The sequence below is a fragment of the Bombus vancouverensis genome, chromosome 5 (assembly GCF_051014615.1).
Source record: "Bombus vancouverensis nearcticus chromosome 5, iyBomVanc1_principal, whole genome shotgun sequence".
NCBI lineage: Eukaryota > Metazoa > Arthropoda > Insecta > Hymenoptera > Apidae > Bombus > Bombus vancouverensis.
In genome coordinates this window covers 16,048,782-16,075,434 of record NC_134915.1, presented here as the reverse complement: position 1 = coordinate 16,075,434, position 26,653 = coordinate 16,048,782, and the positions used below count along the sequence as shown (strand labels likewise).

General features: G+C 37.5%; 1 protein-coding gene across 1 annotated transcript in view; it reads right to left on the bottom strand.

Annotated features, from left to right (window-relative positions):
• The window catches only part of Rpn2 (Regulatory particle non-ATPase 2), a 93,184-nt gene that overhangs the window by 57,014 nt on the left and 9,517 nt on the right, over window positions 1-26,653 (bottom strand). Inside the window, exons 9-10 of the mRNA XM_033337219.2 lie at window positions 22,212-22,427; window positions 20,376-20,440 (exon numbers count right to left, since the gene is read on the bottom strand). Of these exons, the coding sequence (XP_033193110.2) occupies window positions 20,376-20,440; window positions 22,212-22,427 (281 nt within the window). The remainder of the gene's footprint in view (window positions 1-20,375; window positions 20,441-22,211; window positions 22,428-26,653) is intronic.

The window sequence follows — 26,653 nt, the reverse complement described above, 5'->3', positions numbered from 1 at the left end:
CGAGCCTCGGGCCCTTTTACTGCGACTCCAGCAACCGATGGTAATTAAGAGGCAATTTGTAATTATCCTGGATTGAAGGAGATCGGCGGAAATCGACCGAGAGAATTGCGCTCCAACAGTTTCTACCTCGTCATCTCTATGCTAACGACGCTCGTTTAGAGAAGCGATCAGAGCAAAAATCGTTCGTTCATTTTCCATTCTTTCAATTTTCCAATTTGCAAAAATCACAGAATTACGTCGTTTTAAAGGGCAACGTTGATATCGGTCCAACGACAGTCAGAGAAGGAGGAAGATATCGACGAACAGATGTCGACCTCTCCTCGTTATTCCAAGACACGAGAGATTTTTTATTCGCGTAAGCTAATATTTGCGATATCTGTGCAGGGACGACGAAAATTGAAAACGCAAGGCGGCAAACGTCGTATCTGTAATCCGTTCGAAGGTCAGTTTATTCGTGGAAACACGCGCGACTGGCGCCACTCGATCGAAACTCACTTTGATTTTATTCGCGGAATTTTAATGAAAGCGAAACAGCACGCCGAGACCGAAGAAACTGGAACACCTGTGTGATTTCGTGTGTTTTCACGTTTCTCATTAACGCCGCGAAACCGGCGCTTTTCTTCCGCAAATAGTCCTATACAAATTTTAATAGAGCCTCTTAAACGAAGGCTAAAACACGGTTAGGAAATATCGATGGCCATTTCGACACGTGTTTCTCAAATTAGTACAGCGAGAGGGAACTTTTCTTGTTCTTATTCTTCTGGTATACGTATGTCATAGTCGTTGGCTGTCATTTAAAATCATTTAAAACGTGCCATCTCATTCGCTTTCTTCGCGACGTAATATGGTTGATAAATCGTAAATTCGAGTTATTACGATCAATCTGAAAGATCGAAGTATCGTCCAAGTTCCCCGAAGTTTTAAAATTATCGGACGTTTCCGTCGTTTGTAAAAAAGAAGAAAGAAAAATTGTCACGTTTGAAATGTAATCTGCGAAATAGGTCTACCACAGAGAATATTACAGCAATTTTTGATTCAATAGATAAAATATAAATTTTCAGAATACAATTAATCAAACTCGCGAACGAGGATTTTTAATTATACGCTCGCTACTGCAGGTACATTGTTTCCTTTTTCGCCGCTGTATGCGCGAGAAATTAAACGGTACCTGTATAGGAAATTTCTTCTTATTTAATCGAACGTTAAGCGCGGCAATCGTATCGTAGAATGGAAATCGAAGGAAAATTAGCCACACTTGATAAACAATTTTATTAATTCCACGTTCGTGTCCGTCCAATTTTATATATCGTTTCTCGATTCAATTACGTCAACCACCTTGTGCATTACGTTTTAATTTTTCAAGCTTACGGTCAGCAACCAATTTTAGCATTACAACGTACACGAAACTATTAAACAAATCTCAACTTCGTATAACGAAGGCTATTTTCCAATTCATAATTACCAACCGTTGCTTCGCAATATTACCATTATTTATCCGGTCTGAGAACAAAGAAAGAAAAAAATGCAAGCCAATAATTAAACGTCAGAAGCATAAAGACCGGCAGAGCGCGTCCTGTGTACATTAAACCGCGTTGTAAGTTCTCAAATTGTTCAAAAATGATCGCAATATTTTCCTAGTTGGCTGTAAACTGGCGCAAGTATCCTCGAACAGGTTTCCGGTGGACAAGGCCGTTAGAAACGGCGTGGATCGATTTCCTTTCACGGAAATCTGTTTGCGCGTAAAGAATTAATCCCGTGGCTTCTAGTTTCTCGTTAATCCACGCGAACAAAGGAGCCGAGTTTCTTCCAACATAACCATTTTTCTTTTTACGTTTGCCCGCGGAAATCGCGGCAACTGTTATCGAACTACGAGATGAAGCCGCCGGATCGGTTGACCAACTCTGAAAGGTAAATCAGCAAATGAACGAAGTTATACGCGGAAAGGAAATGGAATGAAATCTCGTTCGAGCAAGTTACTCCCACGAGCTCTGCCCACCTACGAAAATATCTCAAAGCTTATAATCGACGTTGCAATTGTACGAATTTAACGAGACGAAACGCTATCGCGAAGATAAAATAAAATAATCTACGTATTGTACGAAGTGTAATCGCATTGGTCACAGGTGCGCGAGACAATTTCTCCATGAAGGACATGTTAGATGGCGAACAAAAATTCCGCTCGAAATGGAAAATAATATTTGCCTGGCAGATCTAGCCACCGGTAGAATTTTCAAGTATCTGCGACGTACCGGGGAAACAATAGCGACTCCACTCGACGTCCGGTTATTTTCCTTCGAGCTCGCGGCGGATGTCAGTAGCAGCTTTCCGGCAGTGTCATCTCGAGAGGGCCGGCATTAACGCGATGAGAACGAAATATTTATTTGCACCAACTTGCCGCTGTTGGAATCCGCGGTAGCAACCGCGATCGACGAATTGCTGGCTCGGCGAAAGAATCGTGTCAAATACCGCGGACGATAAAATAATTCCAGGGAAACTGAGAAAAAGAGAACGGAGCGACTGAATGTGAAATTGAAATCCTACGGTTGGCGAAACGTAGAACGTAGACAATGTAAAATTGTCTAATCTCCGTCGACTTGATAGTTTTCTTGCTAAAATTTGAACGACAACGTCTTTGTATCAACTGTAATTCAATTTCAAGGGATATTTGTAATACGCGTATCCCTTTAAAAATATGTATATCCGATACAATTATCTCGGTTAATCCTTTTTGGTGTAATTTTTATTGGATATGGAAATAGGTCGTTGTCGATTTCTTGGTGAAACAAAGATAAATTCGTCGAGAAGAATTTATTTCTACGCCTGTATAGAATTGAATCTCAACCTTTAGAATCGAAAGAGTCGAAGAATATTTGTAGTTTGTTCTGGCAAAGGACGTAGTGCAATTTTAGAAATCCGTGTAATTCAAGCGGCGTAAATGAAGCCACATGGACGAGGAGAGGAACGTCGAATTCGTAGAAACGAAGGAATATAATTGGCGGGAAAATCGATAGAGCGGGAACGCACATATGCCATTAATGCAAATTTATGTCGGACTGTTTTCCATTTCTCTGTTCAGCTGTTCGTAACCTTCTCGGAATAAATTAAAATTAAGCTAATCATTCATAGCGGAATAATTAATTGCTCTAGTCCAAATGTTCTTTGTCATAGCAGTCTATGTATATAAATATGATATACAAAAGGAAGATGAAAACGGGCAAGTCGAAATTGAGAAATTTTCAAATTTCGATTATATTCTTATATAACGTGCCACAAAATGGAAAAAAAGAAGAGGAGAGAAACGAGAACAAAAATTGTAATATTATTCCAGCTTTCATATTTGTCAATTTTTATGCGAAACGCAAGAGCCGACCAAACTCCTGTCCTCGGTATAGCATTACGCGGAATTATGAATTAATGAAATCTCTCAACGGTAACTATTTCGCGGATAAAAATTTCGTAAGCAGCTTTCTACGGGTTTTCTCATTATGGTATAGTTACCAACGAGCCATTCTGTTATGACTTCATTATGAAACTAGATTTTTAACATCAACTTAATAGAAACTACCTGTTTTATTAATAGCATCTGCCATCTCGTTCCACTTCGACTAATTTTTAATTATACAGAGTGCTGTATGACCGTACGCGTACCACCTTAACAACAAAGCGAATACACAGTAAGATTAATTCGTAAGACAAGGCATAAAATAAAATAAAGAACAAGGTGAACCGAGTTAATACAACGTGCCCGGATTTCGGCGATTTTTAACATCCGTATCTTGCGAAATCCAAATGGCCAATACAAAATTTCTACTCTATTCGTCTTCCGTGTATCTTTGCAAGAAATCATTTTAAACGCTACGTACTCTCTAACTATAGATTCGTATAAATCCTGCAACTACTTCTTCTAGAACTGGTATTTTTCATCTCAGATAAGCAAATGTGATTTGTTTCTATCGTGTGTATTATATGATCTAGTCTATTAAGCGTAATTATCATCCCAATTTACGTAATTTAATTAAAACGTTTCCACGTAATTGTCGTCCGGTAGCGAGTAATCAGCGGTTAACCAGTAGATAATTATATATCGAATAATAATATATCGAAACCTACAAAGTGCTTTGCGTAATTTTAGAAAAATTGTTTATATCGTGAACTGTCGAACCGCAATTATAGAGAAACTAAAATTATATCAATAGAAGGAGAAATATTGAAATTTATTCGTATAAAATCTGTTATAAAGAACTGTCAAGAGATTCGGTGGCCCCGAACTCGATCGAATCATTTTTATATCTGACAATTATTTTCGTTGCATGGCCAGGGGAAGAGAAAGCGTACGCGGTCATTTTTAAAACTCGTTCTCATTCGAGCTCTACTCGTGAATTTAACGATTACATGGATACACGATGCTAGGTACGAAATCCACGTCGTGAAACCACAAATTGGACAAGACAACGTGATAACGAGGTAAACGATAGTTTCGTTATCGATAGGAACGGCTACACGGCGGCGTTCCATACGTTCACACGTGCTCGTGATAAGGAAATTTAGAACGGATGACCGCGATCCCATGCACGATAACTTAATGAACTTCGATCCATCCTGACCTATCCGTTTCAATGCCTGTTCACCTTAACGAACCTTAAACGACCAATTTTACGGCTTCAATAAGCCGACTATGTATCAAGAGATTTAACAAATGCACGGGTTAATAATTGATATCTTTTGCTTTTTAAAAGCGAGCGGCACGGAACGTGTTTGAAAATTGTCGAAACGCGTGTGGTATTCTTTTTAATCGGAACATACATAAGTTGGAAATTACTCGATCGATTCGACGTTTATGTTCGATCGTGCAACTTGTTTAACTTATTTAAGAAGAGAAAACGAAGAAATTTTTATTACGATTGCGTTATTACAAAATTTATAGCGAGAAAATGTAGGTCGAACTTGTACGGAAAATTGTACGCGCCCTAAAGAATATAAATGAGTGTTGCACGAAAGGATGATGCCTTTTCTCGTTTCTCTCCCTTTGCACCTATTACATAGCTTTTCGACCTCGTCGTCACCCACTTCTCTTTCCGCCTGTTTTCCTTTCTTCTTCTTGTTCCTTTGTTGTCCGTCTTTACCCTTTACACTGCACCTGTCTCTCTCTCCTCTCTCTCTCTCTCTCTCTCTCTCTCTGTCTGTTTCTCGCGCTATTTACGTCTTTTGTCTACTAGATATAGTACTACAATATAGTACTATAAAGATATTTTTTAATAATCAGGTGAAATGATATCGCGAAGGAAACCGAGGTATTCTCGTACGAAAACGACGTTCGATAAAATTGATCGACTTTACCGTGCATTCTATTTGGAAAGAAGCAGAAAAACAAGACATTAGGTTGTCCGAGAAGTGTCTTTCTTTTACAGATACGTCTTTTACAACGACGCATCTTTATACAAACGTGAAACCTAATCTGTCGAACGTCGCGATGCTTATTTTGATAGAACAAAATGGATCGTACGTAATTCGATGAAATAATATAAAACGGAAAATATTGTGCATCAATTATCTTCTTATAGAACGAAAGAAACTTTTCGGACAAGCTAATACGATATTCTTGCACCTCTGATCGGTGACGTTCTAAAATAATACGGTGAATCAACAATACGATGGAGCTGTTCGATCTTAGCTGCTGGTGACTCGAAAAACCACGAATCGAATATACGTCAGGGTGCACCGGATAACAGTGGCTTGAAATTCATGTATGATATTCAGTGCAACGGTGTTATTGGCAACATTTGAATATCGGTCGGTCGGCCGCGAGTCTCCATAGGAATAAACTCGAATATCCAGGGAAACAGGGAATTTTTCTACGCGGTATCTGCTGATCTGCATAATAAAAGTGACGCACCTGTGCCGTGCAGGTTGCGCGAACAGGCGCAATCGTCCGAAACCAAGAACCGAGACTGGCGTTTAGCTATAGCGTTCAAGCACGTGGAACAAGATATTGCGAAATAATAAAGTGTTTTAGATTTCCTAGAGTTTCGAATTTAGTTTCAGGTGTTACGAGATCCTCTTAAAAAATTTCTTCTTTCCATTTCTTCCTTTTTCTTTTTTTCTTTTTGTTTAAATAATTCGTTGTAGAAAAATACGAGTTCGCAATCTGGCCACAAATCAATGAAACGTTTGAAGAGGATATTAGAGAAACGATATTATCGTAAAATTCTTAGAGTAAACGATGCGTAGTTGTCGTTATTGGCTGGCTGTTTTGCACGGATGAACCCGTATGTTCAGCTGGTTATCGCGTGTCTAATTGGGATGACATTATCTGGCTACCTGATACGCCTATGCTGTGTGCACTGTGCATGCTTCAGCTTTTGATTAGTATACTCAGCGGCGTATTATCGGTATCTACACTACTTAACCCGTCCATTGTTGCACGACGCTCTTTATCCTACGAAAAAATTATCTGTACCATAAACCAGGTTTTTCGAATTTTCTCTTTCACGCATCGCGACGATAAAAGATCTACTTTAAGGGGCAAAACTAACTTTTATACTCTACTTTATATCTCTATAATTATCTCTGTTTAAAAAAGAAAGAGCAGAGATGTAGGATTAACAAAAGCCTATATTTGTTAGTATATATTTTGTTTAATATATAAAGAGAGTATTATGAAAGTAAAAAATTATACAACCTGGATATTTGAAATGAGAAAAGGTATCCGTTGCTGGGAAATATTATGTTCGAATAATAGACATTAGGGTATCCGTATAATGGGTGTTCGGATAAAATGGGCTTCGCTGTACTTAAATTTTCATTGTAGTCTGCTTTCCGCGCTACTAACGTAGCTTAACTTTTTAACGTACGTTCCAGCAAAAAGGAATTTTTCCTATAAATACCATTCGATTTTCTTCGAATCTTTGCATCCATAGAGATGTTAAGAAAAAAAAAACAACGTATATGACGTCAGTATGAAAGCTTTCGTATTTGAAATTAAGTAATTAATAATGAAAATTATATAATCCCTTGTCGTTAAAGCGTCTCTGACGCGTTATTGTACAACGTGGTGTAGGAAACTCGTAATGTGCACCACGTCAAAGAGTTAATATACCTCGTCATTGTACAATAAAATGAAGATAACTAAAATTCTCGTTCGAAAATATTAGAACGGTTAAATTAACAAAAGAACAAATAAATAGATGAAGAAACGTTGGAATATCGATACGAGTTATACGAGAAATAGAAGAAGCATATTTAAAGGTTATGAATATATGAATTTACTTTTTCATCCCCTACAAGGCTATGGAAAGGATGTGTTCCCATTTAAAGAAACATCGATGACCCGGAAGGAAAATAACCCCGAGGGAAACATACCTCCTACTGTCCTAACTGCTCCCCTTCAAATCGCGTAACCTTTCCCTCGAGATTAGTTTCCTACATTCTCACGAAACGGTGTTATTTATTGGTCGGTTTCATTTAACGTATCAAACTTCGCGACTCTATTAAACACACATTTATACGACCACAAATACATATCAGGATACCTACGTGTTATATCTGTTAACACTAGAACTACCACACCAGTCAAATTAACTGGTTTTACAATTTTATCTTAAAATTCCTACTTCGTGTTATATTTTTCCCCCGCAATGATGTAATGACTTTCGCAACGATAACCAAAAGAATAATATAATGAATTTTATTTTCTTTTTTATGTATTCAAACTCGAAATAATTTTGTGTCGAGGCTACTTATACCAACACCAGTCAAAATGACTGGTACTTGTCAAAGCGTAAAAGGGTCCAGCAATCTGCTTATCGAACCTCAATTAACCAGTTTCCTCGTTTTGTACAATTCCCCACGCGTTTTTCAAACTTTTACCGCGTATCGTTCGATACGATGATATCGGTTATCAGGAAAATTCCGGATCGATCGCTAGATCGCTAAATGCTAACGCTAGAAATGCCACAGCAGTCAAAATGACTGGTTCTACAATTTTATAAATGCGTCAACCCTCGTTTAGGGATCACAGTCCCAGATTGATTAATAACGTCGAGGTTGAGGTTGACTGATTGAAGAACGAGTGGATGAATTTGTAATAGAAAAGTATATTGAAATAATTAAAGGTATAAGTATAAGTATAATGTATAAGTTTATGCTGATTCAGATCCTTACTCTCTTAGTGCTACTAGACAGTGGAATAATAGAGAGCACGTTCATATATTTATAGCAAAAGGATATTACCAAAAAAGTTAAGCTTATAACTTGAGCTAGAGGCTACAGGCAACATAAATAGAAATCTGTTTATTAGTTCCTTTGTTCCTAGACCTTGCAACCCAAAACATAATGTATACTCGATACAATAATATGCACCACTCCTTATTTAGAATATTTCTGTATAATAGCAGTCTGTAGGTCACAGATATACACAAATAAAGATGTAGAGTTTTTCTTCGAGTAGTTACTTCAACAAATAATACCAAAAGTGTGCTACATAACATGGAAGTCCTTCTGTAAGAAAGTAATGAGTCAATAAATATAAAAATATTCTATCATTAAGTATTTTTTAGAGACCAGTGATTTTCACTGGTTTTCGTAGAAATAGCTTCGTGTTAACTATCGGCAGTTCTAGTGTTAAGTTCTACTTGATTTGGTGTTCTGTGTTATAAGCAGACTGCGGGTGTTTACGCATTTACGTTGCAATTTTTAATTAGAAACTCGTTATAAAATTCAGCAGGCGAAACGAACCTTTAGGTTCCATTTTCTTAAATCGTATTCGCAAAGATAAGAGTTCTACATGAGCGATCTAAGAAGCGTAAGACAAAGTAACTTCCAAAGACGTTTTGAGGACTGGGAAAAACAAAATTGTATTATTTTTAATGGGGATTGTTTTGAGCAGGAGAATATAAATATTGAGGAACACACACGTGTCATTCTCTATAAATCTCTATAAATTATATGTCGGGTTTACATTAGAATTAGGGTTAGGGGCGTAAAGCGAATCTTCGTTTGGATTACACGTCGTCGTTATGCAATAGAGAAGACATTGGCTAGTGCAAATACGATTACCATAGAACCGGACAAGTAACCGTGGTTATTAGATACTCGAGAGACTAATGACAATGATCCTAGGTTCAATAACGAATCCGCGGACAACGGGACGGTAGTCGTACGCACTCGCAAAAAATCTAAGTCGGATTCTGTGTTAATATTCGCTGACCGTAAGGAGTTATTCCTTTTTTGTCGATGAGACCGCAAGAGAGAATGACTTTCCGTCCCGGTGATACCCCAGAGGAAAACTATGACGGGGTGTGTCTAAGGACACGAGATCATCGGATTCGTCGGGGACATCCTACGTTCGGAAAGTAAGGGAAATTGACATTGCTGCTAATTGGCCAATCTTCATATCGGTAGTTAGAAAAGGATGCTAGCCGCCCTTGAGGGAGGGTTGCTAGTGGGAGACGTCGTTCGTGGAAAAATAGGTCTCTCCTGTCTTCCCGTAACTGGGACAAAGACTGTGTATCTGTTGAAGGATTTTAGGTAACTAGATATTAGTGTTTATGACGGTCCTCGGGCTAGCCGATCACGTACTGTGGAGACGCGTCGACATCTGCTAACATCCTGCCCGGAGAATAGGATCTGCGTGTGGCGAGCTACGGGACAGAAACCGTTGGAATGTTTACTGCCACGTGCCGCTACAAATCTTTCTTTTAAGGAGAACTATAGGATTACTCAATGCGTTTGTTAGATGGAGAGTTCGTCCCGTTGACCGCGGCCACGTTCGGCGACTAATTGTCGCCTTGAGCCCAAGCTCATTGTCACAAGTCTCAAACAAATACAATTGGTTAGAATGACGGCAAATCGTTTAGTTACAACTGTAGATTTTAATTACAACGTTTTTATGGATTTTCCCGAGGTTTCAGAGGGAAGGCACCGGTGTCCTCTTATCTCCGACATATATATTTTATATAACTAGCTACAATTTACAATTGTTATGATACTCAATGTCATAGTTGACTATGAAGTTTTATTGATACAATAAAATCGATCGTTCGAATATTCGATCTGTGCTAAATATCGGTAAGTGTCCTGATACTTACGGTCGCGAATGTATATACGACGAGCATAAAATATAAATTATGCTGATGTAACAATATCGCGCGAGAAATAATAATCCAACGTGGGCATAACCTTCGCCGTTCAGCTACCGGGTAATTAAACGCGTGTAACGAATATTAACAAAGAACTCGTCTACGTGTGTATTACGTGCGTACATCAATTTTCCATAAAAGTTTAGAGAAATTGGTTTTGTGCTGTTTATAATATCGCGAATGAAAATTTTCAGAGGCTTTAAACGCGAAAAGAGCAGGATGGTAAAAACATATTGTTCGCTTCGGTGAATTTTGTTTTCCGATAAATATATCCTACGCACGAATTCAATTCGACCTGCTTGCTTGATTCCTAGCGCATTGGAAAATTCGTTTTATAAAATATATTCTAGAGATTTTATTCTTAGAAGGTTGGAGATCATCGATATCGTCGCAGAAATTGAGCCTCGGATAGAAAAATTCAGTTCTACGATGTTAATTAATTCTCGCAGAAAGTATCGCGCTGTATTCGTTTTCGCGTAGGCTGCACACGCTGCATGTGCCAAAATTACAGATTGAAATATCGGCTACAACGATTAATCGTTGAAAAATGTTAATCCATTCTTGAAATATCTGTGTTACTAAATATAGCGTGTGCTGTGCCAGTGCCGAGCCAGTTAATATTTACTGTGCTCGTCAAGCGAATGCATCGAGAACTTCTTGCGAAGGAACAGATGCAATTATCATAAATATAGCATGCACGCTAAGTACCCTCTACGGGAGATTAATGGTTACTCAAGCAACTCAAAGGAAAAACGACTTCAGAGCGTACGCAAGCGGCTATAAAGCTCGACCGAGGGAATTCATTAAACAACAAAAAACGTTGATGGTATCCGAGTGTTACGCCCACCTCGTCGGAAGGGTTGATAAGAACGATTTAAGTAGTTAAGGGAGTAAAAAACTTCGATTTTTCCGGTTCCACTTCATTAATGATTTTTCATTTCCTGCGAGATCATCTGGTACGGGTAACTTGCGATTGCGAGCGTGGGATCGCTGATCGAATGGAACGCAATTAAAAATCAAATCGATTATCTTCGATCAAGCGATGTTCGATATCGTGAAACGCGAGGGAAAATACGTCGACAACGAATAGCTGTGGCTGTTAGAAATTTCTTGCAGGTCAAAATGTAATTTCGTTGTATTTTTCAAAAAAAAAAGAATTTCGCAGAGCGAAGGTTTCTCTTCTCAGGTAACCAAGATAATTTTTGAAATTCCAAAAACGAAGTTATTGAGAAGATTATAAAACGAAAAGTTCCAAAGATAAAATTCGAAAATAGTCGAACAAAGTCCGAATATAGAACACGCTTCTTTTAACTACGATTTTAGCTACGATTTTTTGATGCGCAGGGAAAATCGAATAAATTAAGAAGCTGACATATTATCATGGTTGTCATCGCGGATGATGCATTACACACTGATAATCAGGAAGATAAGTCGCGGAAAGGGGGCCAGCTTGATAATCACGTCAATTTAAGGAAATTATCCTTGCTTCCTGGTATCGCACTAGGCCACGGTGATTAATCAAAACTCATTCAACGATGTAGTTTATTAATCCTCCGTCGCTTGTCACGTTATTTCGATTTTCAAATGCCAGCTCATCGAATATTACAAAATACGAAAATACGGAAATACACGGAAATACGAAATTCTTATTGCAACGACACGTAACCAAATTCTCTGTTGCATATAAACGTTATATCGTCGCTATTCTATCCTGCTCTCCGGGCTAATATTTTTCGGCTAACTCGATCATTTCGTGCTGGAAATTGCTATGAACGGAGATGGATAGAGAGAAGATAAAAGGGGGAAAGACGTAACAATGCGAATGATTCGTCCAACGTTGAATTTCTATTCGTTTCCTAGAAATTATGGATTGTGCAAATAGACACGGTGCAAATACCGTTACGCTTAACGACCGCGATATATCTCCGTTATCGACCGCATCCGGTTTGATTTGCTTCGATAAAAAGCGTCTGCGATGTAACAGTGGTGGCCAAATATTTGGCTGCACTCGATTGTTGCAACAATTAAATTACCCAACGTACGAAACAATTATCTCTGAAGCTGTTTTTGAGTATTGGTTTGGCAACTAAGTGCTTGCGGATTTTGTCAATACCACCTGATGACAAAATCCGCAATCACTTAGTTGCCAACCCAATAAATTATACTCTCAACATATAATCAACCTGTGCTCGTTTTTGAAAGAGAAATTCGTCTCGAAAGGGTTGAACGAAGAAGATACGAATCGTTTGATTTGCTTCGATAAAAAGCGCCTGCGATGTAACAGTGGTGGCCAAATATTTGGCTGCACTCGATTGTTGCAACAATTAAATTACCCAACATACGAAACAATCTCGTTCGAACAATTATCTCTGAGGCTGTTTTTGAGTATTGGTTTGGCAATTAAGTGATTGCGGATTTTGTCATTAGGTGGTATTGACAAAATCCGCGATCACTTAGTTGCCAACACAATATATTATTTTATCGTTGCATATCATTTTGTTCGAACAGAGCAAAATGTACGGTACATAATTCACTAAAATAATGCAAAACAGCAAATGCCTCGTCGCTGTTTCCCGTCTGTCGTCTATCGACACGTCAGGATGTCCCAAAGGTTTCTTCCTTTCCAGAAGGAAATAATAGATGCGCAAGGTTTTTCCTTCTACTGGATTGGCAACTGAGTGATTGCGGATTTTCTCAATAGGTGGGATAGATTATACTCTCAGCATATAATCAACGTGTGCTCGTGTTTGAAAAAGAAATTCATCTGGAAAGAGTTGAACGAAGAAGATACGAATCGTAACGAACGTGATAATAGCACATATAAAATCACGTACCTAAAGAAAAATCTGGAAAACTTTACGATGCTCCAAATTTAATTTCCAGCCAAATTTAATAGCACTGTTACAATATCAAATATTGTAACGATCTAAAATGTAGTAGTAAGTAAACTCTTGCAATTTCTTACATGACAAACTAATCTATTTTAGATAGAAATCTTAAATTTCAGTGAAACGAGAAAATTTGCAAATGGAAAAGTTCAATGACAAGCATAAACAATCGCATCCGTAACAGAAATCAATGGACACGGTTTAAGGAGGACGATGACTGAAATAATCTAGTCACGATTCGCGGATCCCATTTAGTGGATGGGAATGCTCGTCTGGCCCTCGTAGAAATTAATTTACATTTATCCCCCGATTACCGGCGTTGATTAAAATCGAGCTTAGCTTAGGATCCTGTCTGCTTAAAATTCGCTCGGACCTCTTTTACGTTTCATGAAAACGTCAGAGGCTATCGCCATTTCGCCCACTGTTCAAGCGTATTTAACCTGCGCTACATCAATTATTCGTGATTCTGTGTTAAAAAGCCACGGTTTCCAACGAATCGGAGAGCGAAATTTACAAAAGCTTGTTTCGTTTTTTATAAATCACTTTCAATTAAATGCATACCAACTATATTTACAAAGCTTTGCTCCAAATTGGATTTCAATATTCCGTCGATTAATGAAGGAAAACGTACAAATCTATCAACGTAAGTTTTAGTAAATCGTTGTCAATTAATCCACGAGAGACGTAGTACTTTCCTTGCAAAATTTCTTCTCTAAACGAACTACTTCTCACGCAAAGATTACGGAAATTTATAAATCTGTATGCGTTACATGTCTAAGTCTTCCCTTGCGCACGAACATCTCTTCGTTGAAGGGAGATCCTTTCCTCTATACTCGAACCAATATCGTCGAAACAAAAATTATGCTTGTGCGCGATAGAAGATATCGCTCTACTCCATATTTGCCTCGATAGTGTGAAAAGTTCGTAAAATTAACGACGAACAACCCTTAGAAGAAGAAAAGAAAAGACTGACATCGATACAACAACTCGCTCTCACCTGGGTCACGTCTCACCCCGTATCTGACGCCGAAGTCACGGTAAATATTCGATTACCCGCGTGGCGGAAGTTTCCAAGTCGGAAATACGCTCGTTGCAGCGTGAAATTTCAAACTCCCTCGAGTACTTCGCAAGGATAGACAGTAAAATCCCCTATCATCGTCGAAATGGAAAGAAAAATATCTACCGAACGATTAAGCGTGCTCGTTGAAAAAAGAAAAGTTGGTTACGTATTTTCAAGCTGCGTCGAATGATTTATATTCAAAGTACTAGGTTGTCCGAAATGTTTCTTTCGTTTTATAAGGAAATAACGTTCCTTCTTTTAAATCAGTTTATTGAATCATGCACGAACGTAATAATAGAAATACAACGAAACGAATCATACCTGATTCAATGAAATGATATAAAACAGAAATTATTGCTCGTTATATTATCACCTTATGAAACGAAAGAAACTTTTCGGACAACCTAACGAAATAAGCAACGCGATATTTAAATCATTCGATACGGAGCCAATGCGGTATCCAAATATTAATACGAATACACGTGGTCGAACGTGACTTTTGTCATTGAGACAGATCAGTGATCCGATCGTAGCGAAAGGTTATCCAACAATATTTCGCCAGCGAGTAAATTCAACCTGTGTAATCGATGCTCAATGATCCACAGCTTTCACGCGTTGCGAGGCTACCAACCATTCATCCTGTTCGACAGTCCATTCCGCGATACCACGGAGATCGATCGACTGTTTTCAATTAAGAGTTTCTAGCTAGCCTGGTATCGATTGACCACCGCGGATCGAGATTCATTGAACTCGTTGAACAAGAAGAATTCCAACACACACACACACACACACACGCTCTACGATGAAACTTCGTAACCGATACGTATGAAACCGATACGTCTCGCAACTCGTTGAACGGAGAATCGATGATTCTCTGCCTTTTGTAATTTATATCGTAGAAAGTGCGACAAGATATATTTGCATACATCGGTGATATAACTTTACAATTTTTCTATCGTTTCGCATGGTTTCAAATTTTTGCAAATATTATTCGCATACGTTACGTACGTTCGAACCGGAAACGATCAACGCATCAAGCATAGAAAGAAGACTAAAAAAGAAACACCCGGTAGATCTCATAAAGGATATAACCTAACAAACACGAAGATGGTGCCCCGCTGGGGGTAGCCACCCACACGATAATCAAACAGCCAAAAAATTCTACCAAATATTCAAATTGAACAAATTGTGAATGCAAACAACTAAATAAAAAAAATATATATATGTTACGTAAGTTTGAACACCAGGTACGAGACGCCGATATTCCTAACACGAGCGAAAGCATCATCCGTGGCTTAATCGTGAAACAACACGCTCCACGCAATTTATGCCGTTGAGGGTGAAAAGATTAGAAGTCAATCGGACAGGGGATGAATCACGCTGCCATCGACGATATCGTTTAACTCAAAGGTCGTAAAGCTCGGTACAGCGAATCTCCGCGTGGGCGTTCGATAATCCTTGGCCAAGCAAGTCGATACGCAACTTTCTCGTCCGACCCTGGAACGACGATACGATAGCCAAATCCGAAAGTCGTCTCTGACGCACTTCCTCTCTTCTGCACGACTTACACTTACGTTGCTTTACCGTTATACTTTTAACCAAAGCTCCGAGAGAACAAGCCTCGTCTGCGAAGTGGCGAAGAGTCCATTTTCTCAAAGAATCGATATTTTCAGATTCAAAAGAAATTAACGTTCGATTTTTGAGAAACGAAACACCTCGACTCACTTGCGTAAGTTGGATCGTCGTAAGATACGGAAACTACGCGTTAGATCGTAGGACTGTAAATTCGTAAAACGATGGCGAGTGACGAAGTCATTGAAAAAGAAACGCTGTCGCGGCATTATGATGGAACTAATCGCGAGGAAAGATGTGCACGCGTTTCCACTTTAGACGCTCTTAAAAGGATCGAGCTGGCTTCGTCGCACGAGGGTTAAACGACAACGGAAAGCTTCTTTCGGTATTAATAGAAAAGCCTAGCCACCCCTAATCCTATTCTGGCAGGAAAACAATGAGTATCGTTCACGAAACGATTCTATATCGACGCTCATCCATCTCGAAGAGGAATGGAAATTCCTGCAGAAACGGGATCGGATCTACCTTATCGAATCTGCGAAAGACTTTACGACAGACACGAGAAGGAAACCGGATAGCGATGGGATCAACTTTAATACGTACTTTTTTCCGCCACCAAGATCCGCTGGGAAAATTTTATGAATCCTGAGGAAATTGAGGTATGTACACATGTAGCGCTATGATCAATTTTTTCCCTCGGATCATGGAAAACGTATATGCTACAGATTTGCATAGCGGACTTCTCTGAATCACATATTATCCATAAATACGTTTCTTATACCTTAATAAATATGTAAATCGACGTATTTCAGGTTCTCCGGATATTTCAATCGCGGTTTTCTCAGTTACCAGTACGTTAGAACCTTATCTAAAACGCGCAAATTGCGCCATGCTTTACGATAATGCGCGTTTATGCAATTCTTACGTGCCATTTCACTAGTCAGCCTTTAACCGTTTGAGTGCCAAGCAGTGCTGTTTAGATTTTGTGTGGAAAAGTCGCAGTACGTTTGAACTCTACGGACGACTGACGGTATTTTCTGTTTCATCGTTATCTTAAGAATAATTTTTATTGGTCAAGACTTGAAATATTTATAAACCAATGGTACGCATATATAATAACATAGATGTATCTTATAAAAATAAGAAACACGACGAGCGCTATCGCGCCGCTTGTTTCTCTTCGCGATCGATTAAGACAAGCGCTAACGCGCTGTTTGCGATTTTTCCACCCTGTTTTTTCAAAGACCCCTGCCACTCAAACGGTTAATGGGTCAAATGTACGGAATACCAGTTGGACCCTACTATACTTAAGAGTACACACGTCACAATCCCGAAATATTTCGACGTACGTCTATTGAGATCTTTTTTTTTTGCTTTTGTTTTTACTATACGCTCCTTTGAGAGAACTTCGAGTATCGACGTTTCTGAACGTCGTACTGAAGGTTCGAGTTTATAGACACAGTCGATGTTCGAATCTCCGTACTCGAGACGCGTTTGAACCCATCGCTAAGAACAGCCATCCCGACAACTGATCGATGGGAGCAAAATAGAAAAAATAAAGCTCCAAAGATAAATAAAAACGATCGCGAAAAAACAGTTTCTGCTGATGACCGAAGATACGACGAACGAAAGAAAGGGACCAGTGACGGGTTTGATCGATCCTTGGTCCCGTCTGGTTGATAGAAAACGTCGGTGCGGATTAAGTACGGGCCTCGGGACCGCGAAAATTGCAGCGTGAAATCGCGAAACGAGAATGACCAGCGGACCAAGCGGACATTGGACGAGCTAACGGTAGAACGAAAGGAACGTTCGATCCGTCAAATTCTCAGAGATGAAAAGCATCGATCGACCGGCGTTCTCTGGTTCGCGTCTTCGATCGTCGATCAACGGGATACCCGGTAAGTCGACGTATTAAAAAAGTTTCGCGCGTTTCGTAGCACAATGGCAGGTATTCGATGGCAAACAAACGGTCCGTGTCGTCTGCACGGCTGGAATAGGAAATTCGAGGAATTTTCAGGAAGAGCTCCGATTCAGAGATTCGGGCGCGCCTTTAAGCGTCGGATAAATTTACAATAGATGAAATTGAATCGGTTGAAAAATCGAGGAATTATGGGATAAAACACTCGAACAGTAGAATGGTTTTTCATCATTATTAAATCCAACATAACTTTGTGAATATTCTTATGGAGTATCGATAATTAATTTGCATTGGGTCGTCCGAAAAGTTTCTTTCGTTTTATAAGGAAATAATGGATGCGCAATATTTTCCGTTTTGTATTATTTCATCGAATTACGTACGATCCATTTTGTTCTATCAAAATAAAAATCACAACGTTCGACAGATTAGGTTTCGTGTTTGTATAAAGAAAATAAAAGAAAGATATTTTTCGGACAACCTAATAGAAGGCGGATGTTCACGAATTTGTGGATAATTTAAAAGAGCAAAATCGTACAGATTACGCACAATATGAAAGAAATATAAAATATCCAATGTAAAATACCTATTACAACGCATAGTAAATGAAGGAAATTTCTATGCGAATTTCATTTTATCGGTCATATTTATGAAAATATAATATCGCATAAATATCCCACAGTTTAGCAATTTGTTTCCCCTTTAAAGGTTTTAACCACACATTTATTTTGCACGTTTCGTATATTTTGCATGCTTTGTTTGAAAAGTAAAACAACAGATCGCATATTTTATATAATGCACCTTCGTTGTATTTATTTTATGAAATTCAATATTATTTGCCAATTTCTCGAACAAATTTACCAATTACAAGATCGAAACTGTACGCAAACATTGTGCACATTACCGGTAATTCTTGTTGACGATAAAGTTTAATTATTGTTAGACTATGGATATTCATGTAAATACGTATTTTTTGAAACTGAACGAACGAACGAGAAACTGAACGAAATCTAAAAGAAGAGTCGTATACAATTTGAAAATATCACTCACATTTTACAATTTCATTGTATATAAGTTCATTACAATAATATATTTTCAATTTAAAAACCAAACGATTTAAGTATGTTACTTATATTCAGCAATTTTTCCAAAATTTTCATAATTATTTCTTTCTGAAACTACGTCCTATGCAAGAGAAACCAACAAACTAATGAAAACGTGATTTTCGAGTTGAAAGCTAAGCGACTTGAGAGAAAACGCTATTTATATCATATTTAATCATTTCTCCACAACTTTGACAGTTCGATGTATAATTACTCTCCTGAAGATGAATTAAGCGACGATTAAGCGGGTAAAGAAACAAAAAAATCATTCTCAATTTAAATACGATCTTTAAGCTGTAGCAATTTATCAATTCCCGATGGAACTCTGATAAGCTGATATCGAATTGATTAAGGTAAAATGATTCTTCTCTCAAAGACATGCCCGAGAAAATAATCGTGCAACGAAGAGATTATACCCTAATACAATATTTCTTTTAGATTTAAATTTAATTAAATGTAAACTTCATTCGCTAATCCGCCTGTGATCTCTCGGAAACAACGCGCGCGTTTCGCTTGATTTGAATTTTCATCGAGAATAGCGCACAATCTGAAATTTCCTTCAATAATATTGATATAAATAATTTCATAAACAGTTCATCTTGAATGACTTACAATGAAACGCTTGTCATGCACGTAGCTACTCGATGAAAGAACTACGCAACAGCAAGAATCAATTGCTTTGGAATTTCCATTGAAATTCTGACACTGCTGCGTCTCAATGAAACGATCAAAGTGTTACGTTACTCATATAGGTAACACATAACGTTACTAACAGTAACACCGTTTCGACAAAAACAGCCAGATGTACCTGTTATACACTTTTAATTCAATAATCGATACAGTGTCATTATAACGTGATCATCTACGTAATTCTCTTCGTTTATTCTACTTCTGGTATCTCGAATGATAATGGATATCTTCGTACGAACAACATCCTCGAGAAGTCATTCTTTCGATTACTAAACGATCACTATAGGGAAAAAAAACACGTGCCACTATTGGAAATGTTCTTATTCGAACGACCAAGTTTGCTTATTTATTCAAATACCGAAGATTCTACCTTCTTTCGCATGACGTCTAAAGATGAACGAGATTCAGACATTTCTTTCCTGAATAAATAGAAAATGAGAAATCCAGATTCTTTCGGGCGATATTAAAATGTGGCTTTTAGCTCTACTTTCCTATATTTTCGAAAGGAGAATATTGCGAAACGATGAAATTATACGGTATATTCTCAGAAAGGACTGGACCGTTTAAAATTCCGAAATTCGAAATTCTTTTGTATTTATAGATCGAAGTAATTTAGAAAAATGTTAATAATCGTTGTTAGAAATAATGTATAGATATATATATTTTAGTAATCGTTAGATCATAGAAATTCTTGCATTATTTCTCTCAACCATTTCTATGAAATAATGCAAGAATGTCTATGATCTAACGATTAATAAAATATATATATATATATATCTATACATTATTTCTAACAACGATTATTGCAGTTGAGAGGAGAAAATGTATGGCCAGAAGAACAAAATCTATTCTAAATAAAAATGGCATTATTAAACGCGCGAATGCGAGTTACGCGAAGAATACCAGACTTGTGGTCCGGAACACCGACAGGAAGCTGGTCACTTCAAGGAATTCGCATTCCGCAACCTCATATTGACCCCGCGAACTTAAGTATTCTTTACTGGTACTCACCTGAACAGCAGGAATCCCAGACCCGTGACCGCAGCACGCCGAACATCGTCGTTCACGTCGGAGACCTGAAAGAACATATTTTACGTTATGGGATTCGTCTTATGATAGAACGAGTTGTTTGATGCTTCAAATTTGAAATAAAACTTCAACTAGTTTTAACTTTAACTAGTTTCTTTCTGTTATAAATCAAAGTATTAGGTTGTCCGAAAAGTTTCTGTCGTTTCGTAAGGTGATAACGGATGAGCAATAACTATTTTATATTATTTTATTAAATTAGGTATGATCTACTTCGTTATATTTCTATTATTATGTTCGTGCATAGTTCAATAAACTAATATAAAACAGAAAACATTGTGCGCCTATTATTTCTTTATAAAACGAAAGAGACTTTTGGACAACCTAATATAACGTAACGTAGTCCTGAGTTAAGAAACAAATTGTAGAAATATTTTATCATTTCCACGTTTATGTACTGACGAATTACGTCTAACGATGTCTACTGGCGCTAAAGAAATAGCAACAATTTCTCAGAACCCTGCTACAAAAATTAAGCATCCTACGCTAGAATCCTGAATGCACCGTCGTGACTGTTCTTATTTCTTCCCATATTACCTTAGTGCTGATTTTTAGAACTTCGATCATTGATTAATTAATATCGATATTTGATATTCGCGTGTTTTTGTTAAATTATTGTAACTAATAAACTGGCGAATTAGCGAACAAATTTTCTTGGATGGACAAGGGTCGTACAGTACTAACCAAGATTAGTTCTGGCTTTTTCGTCAGGTATTAGCACTTTATTTGAATAATAAATTTGAATGAAACGAATATAAGAATTCTGTGTAACATATTTCGGATCCATGTTGTTTCTCAGATGAATAAATGACTTACTTTGTACCAAGTACATGATATCTAGTCCACTAAGTATAATTACTAACGTTTTGTACCTTCCTTTGTATATTACACAAGTTGTAGTCTAAAACGCATTCACGTAATCGTCATTCATTAGCAATTAATCAGCGATCGGCCAGTACAGACGAAATTTCTTTTCTGTAAGTTCAACCCATTGGCAATTCGAATTAAATAGGAAGATTAATCTTCTGTTTTCTACCTTTTCTCGCATGAAATTGCCTGATATTCTAAAGCAGAGAAAAGCTAAGTAAACAGAGAAGAACGCGAATGAGATTTTGAAGTTACTCAGCGAAGATAAAATACGACTCAGAGACAGGTCGTGAAGAATTCCAATTTTCGAATGAAACAATGAATGCGAAGGCTGAGCACGTGCCGAATGTACAGACGAAAACATATTAATTATCTTACATTACAATGAAAAGAAAAATTAAGAATTTGCCATTCAGCCAGAACGAGATTTAATTTTAACGTATCTGAGAAATTGTCATTTTTGTTTCTATCATAAAGATTGATAAATATTTTATGAAATTAAACGACTCATAGGTGTTGAAGATCTACATTTTTTCAAAGCATAGTCTTCCACGATAATATTCTATCCTGTTATCTCGTTATCTTTATGCGAAAAGTTTGATATATTAAATGGGACTGTATAATACTTCGCGCTTGTTTCCATACAAAATAATGCTTCGTATCAATTATATCGTTTATCATCATCAATTGCCATCATATAACGCTGCCTGGTCCGATGAATGAATTTTACGCTTTGATGATACATTCATAAAATTCTTCAAAGTAAACAAGACATTCTTGTATCTTATTTATCTCTCTCTTTCTCTCCCTCTCTGTCTCTGCGATAAAGGAACAAATAACGAAACAAAGTTGAAGACAGAAGGATGTAAAAGAGATTTGTTCCCGACAACTTACAGCAACGTGCAGCAACTTCCGGATAGCCTGGTTGTTTCCGGTTCCACAATAAGCCATCGCTAGCGTGTACATGCCACTTCTTCGAAGAATCGGGTCCTTATCGGCGCAAAGGGAAGCAACCAAAGGATCAGCTTCCTCTAAACGACCGTACATGGTAAATGCGATACCCACGGCTAATCCTCGAAGGATCTTCTCGTGCTGCGTTTCTTGGGCATACTACGAAAAAAAGGAAATAAGATTATACGATAAAATAATAAAAAATATATTAGTGTATATTCGTGAAAAATGTTTTATTACACTTTTCCTCTTTGATAAACCTTTTTACTAGCAAACATTAAATTATTAGATGACCTAGTACTCGTTTTCGACCATACTTATTTACATTAAAATATTTCTATCAAAGAAAACGTTAATGACAAAGACTATGTTTAAATATCCTACAAATGGAGGGAATGGGATGAGATAGAGTGTCAGGAACAGGTCAACGTAGAACTACAAAGGACTAGTATCCAACTAAAAGTGGTATATTTTCAAATTTAGTATCTCGCGTTTTGACCAGAAATTCCTAATAATTCGCTTTTTAATAATTAGCAAATGGACAGTGAAATTTAATATCGACTGGTCCAAAACGTTGAACATTTTCCAAACGACTCGCGAAATCACGCGAACATTTGCAATTTAACGTTAAGGCTACCTCGATATGTAACTAACGATGAGTCAGATTTCCCGTTTATATCGATAACAATTCTTTCGTACTCATGTTTTATCCGGATTTGTCGAATTCAAGAAATTTTCTAACAATGGCAAAATACAATTCCAACGAAAACGGGAACACGCGACACATTTGATAAATTTAGCGAATTTCAAAGCTTCCGCATTAATTGGTCCAGAAGTACAGGGCGGCGAACTTTTGATAATTGAAAGAAAAATGCGAATAAATTTGAAATAGCCATTTTAACGAACGCGGTGGTGCTAATTTTTGAAACATCGTTTCGTTTCTACAACATGTTTTAATAACGTTTCAATTTGGTTTATCTGCATAATTTGCAATGTAATCATCTTTAACGAGTAAAAATAACATCTTTTGCCGCGTTTCAATTTCAAATTCACTTTCTGCGAATAAAGGCAAACGCGAGGGTAAAATGAAATGCTGGTAATTTAGATGGCAACGCGTGAAATTTATTTAAGGTAACGTGAAAAAGATGAAGTAGCTGCTCGAGATTGAAATCCTGTTTCAAGCAAGTAGGTATGTATTTCAATTGATTCTATGAATGAAAATGAAGTTTTAGAAGGAATATGTACAGCGTGAATATGTGCAGTGCACAGATGGGTAGTTTTAGAGTGCACTTTAGCGAGTGGAAAAGTGAGTGGATTAGCTATGGGGAAACCCAAAAAATCAATGAGAATAAACCAAAGGGTGGAAGAGTAAAAAATTGAAAAGGTAAAAAATTGAATTGCGGGCGTTGGCAAAAGAAAAAAAGGAAGGTCCTTTTAAAAGTATTGTAAATAAATCAGTGGGAAAAATAGGCATTTATATAGTTTGTGTCTCGTATTCCTCATTCTATAAAAATCTCAGTTTATATTATACTTTAACAATTTGGTATCCAGTTATAACATAGCATACAAATTTTTGCAGCAATATGAAGGTGAAATTGAAATGAAAAATATCAAAATAATTCGCAAAAGGAAATAATAGGGCGGTAATTTGTGAAAAAGAAGCCTGTTACATATATGTCCTTAAAATTCCATTAAAATCAAGCACCAAATTTTTGTCTTCTTCCTCTTCATTTATATTCAAGTATGATAATTTCTAACACACAGTTACATAAAAGTTATACGATGAAATTAATAAGAAAAATTAATAATTCAACAGATCCTACGCAATTTTTACAAGCACGTTCTTCCAACTAATCAGTAATCCGTTATCTTTCCAAAGAAAGAAAAGAAAAAGGATCCTTTAACCCAATACTCGCGTAGTTTTCTTTCCCCTTTTCCTTTCATCGTATTACGAAAAAACGTATAAAACGACAAAATTTCTTAATCCATCTAAACACCAAAACGATAGCTATCAACTCCTCAGAAATGATCCCAGAGAAGACAAAGAAACGATCGAAGGGCAATCAGTCTCTTCTGAAGAGTCAAACGTTATGCATCGAGAGGTCTGACGATTAAAATTAAAGTCGCATAGTCGAACGAATTCATTGAGAGATATCGTAAGGTCGGGTCGAATTTCTGTAACATATTTACTGTATTCATTGCTAAACAATTTGTGACGTGCTCGTCGTATTATTTGTAAATATTGTCAAATATACCATTTTATGTTAACCTGTTAATACAGTGTTAAATTCGTTCGAACCACCTCTGTTATCTTGATCGAAAGAGGGGAACGACTATTTCGCGGCGTCGATTAGCGAGAATTTACGCCTCTCGCCGACGCGTTTTCCTCGCGACCGCGTCTCTCCGCGAACGGTCGTAACAAACACCATGTTAACAATTTGTCAGCCGCTATCGCGTAAATCTTATTTGCGTTACGTTTACGTGACTTGGATTCTTTTTCATATAATCGACGTTTACGCGCAAGACAAATGATTCCTGCATTCGATACTGCTCTATCGAAGCGAAACGACTTACAAATGCACTGAAAGAACAGGCAATTTCTGAGTCTAATGATCCGGTAAAAGCGAATGGTTCGGAAAATGATTTCTGTAACTGTATGGGACTATCGGGAAATGAGCAAATAAATTCATATAATGCATATGTGCGCAAAATCAATTAAGATAATATGACAAAGCTTCGATAACGAGTTTCAATTGGATTTCAGATTGCATTCGATGCGATTTTCTCAAAAAGTGTGTCATAATTACACGAGGTTGTCCGAAGAGTTTCTTTCGTTTTATAGAGAAATAATAGACGCACGACATTCTTCTTTTTTTTTTGAAACAACCTAATAAAATAACAGACTGACTGAAAAGTGGCGATGGTTGGATCTCAATACGATGCGCCTAGGAAATTTCATTTAAAGCCATTTCATTTAAAGAACGCGAATACCTCGAAGAGTCGTCGTCCCATGGTGTAACAGCGATCTTACGATAAAAATATTTATACGTATGTAAACTTTTCGATCGATATTAGATGAAAAATCTTGTGGCATTTTTTACGAAGTAACACGTGACAGAGAAATCGTAGGAAGTATCAGCAACGAAACGAAATTCAGCCGCAGCGTAGACAGTTGAAACAGCGCTGACAAATCGATGCAGTTTGTCCTGCACCTATTTTTCCGTCGACAGTAAGTGGATTTCGTCGTTACCCGCCGGAGAATCGTCTCGCAAAGAAATACGGCGTCACGTGGGCCTCGTTATTTTGCGAACAAGGATCTCGCAAATAAATGGGCCAAGATTATGCACGAGTCTCCCTAGGAAAACGTTTCGTTGTAACCAGAGGAGAATTACGATCAAAAATAACTGTAGCCAGTCCCCTGGAAAGCACTTAGAGACCTTTAGAGGGTGACGGATATATTTAGAATTCTAATTATTAACCGAATATTAGGCGCCTGAGACGCGGGATAAAGCAAGAATTTCGGAGGAAAATTCAAAAAATAATCAACCATAATGAGATCGAGGCCGAAGTGATTTAACGTTAGGTCAATTCTGATGGAAATCTCGCGTCGTTATTATAAATCCTATACGTGTCAACTATGGAGACAAGCGGAGTATCGTCTGTTTTATAAAAAATTGTATAAATTATATCTGATGACATTTTCTCGATGATAGTACGATTCGTATCGACGATGCTACGATATCTTCGTTTTGATCATAATTCACGAAGAAAACTACGGTTAGTCTCCGAATAGTTTAATCTTTCGGTAGTCTAATCACGGGTTGTAGTAATTTTCTCCAAAAACAACTGGAATGAGAAAGAAATCGTGAATCACAGTTTTGCATTTGAAAATTTTCAAGAGCCGAGCGAGGCAGTGTTCAATTCCGGAGAATGTTAAGACAAGTGTCTCGAAACATTAAAAGAACAAACAATTCTGCTTTGATCCATAATAACAACGATCACGACGATTGCACGTACTGTTACATTTAATTACGATTCTTCGTATATCCTTTTACAAACTAACAACAGCTGCGTAATACACATAAAAAGACAATTGTTCAAAGAACTTTAAAGAGTAATTATTAAGAGCAATTAACGTCCAAAATTTCCATCACAATAAATTCCATGCCGATCGCATCTGTTCATAAGCGGCTCCTATTTTCACTTCTGACAAATGTGTTTGATTCGACAACAAATACCGGTTCTCTCGATTAATTAAAATAAACGAGAAATTAAAAAGCGTGTACCGAGATTGTATGTAAATTAAAGTACGTTACACTGCGTCTTTTGCTTTGCATTCTGTTTTATACGAGCCAAGACACGTGCGCTTCGACCAGTCCTTGGAA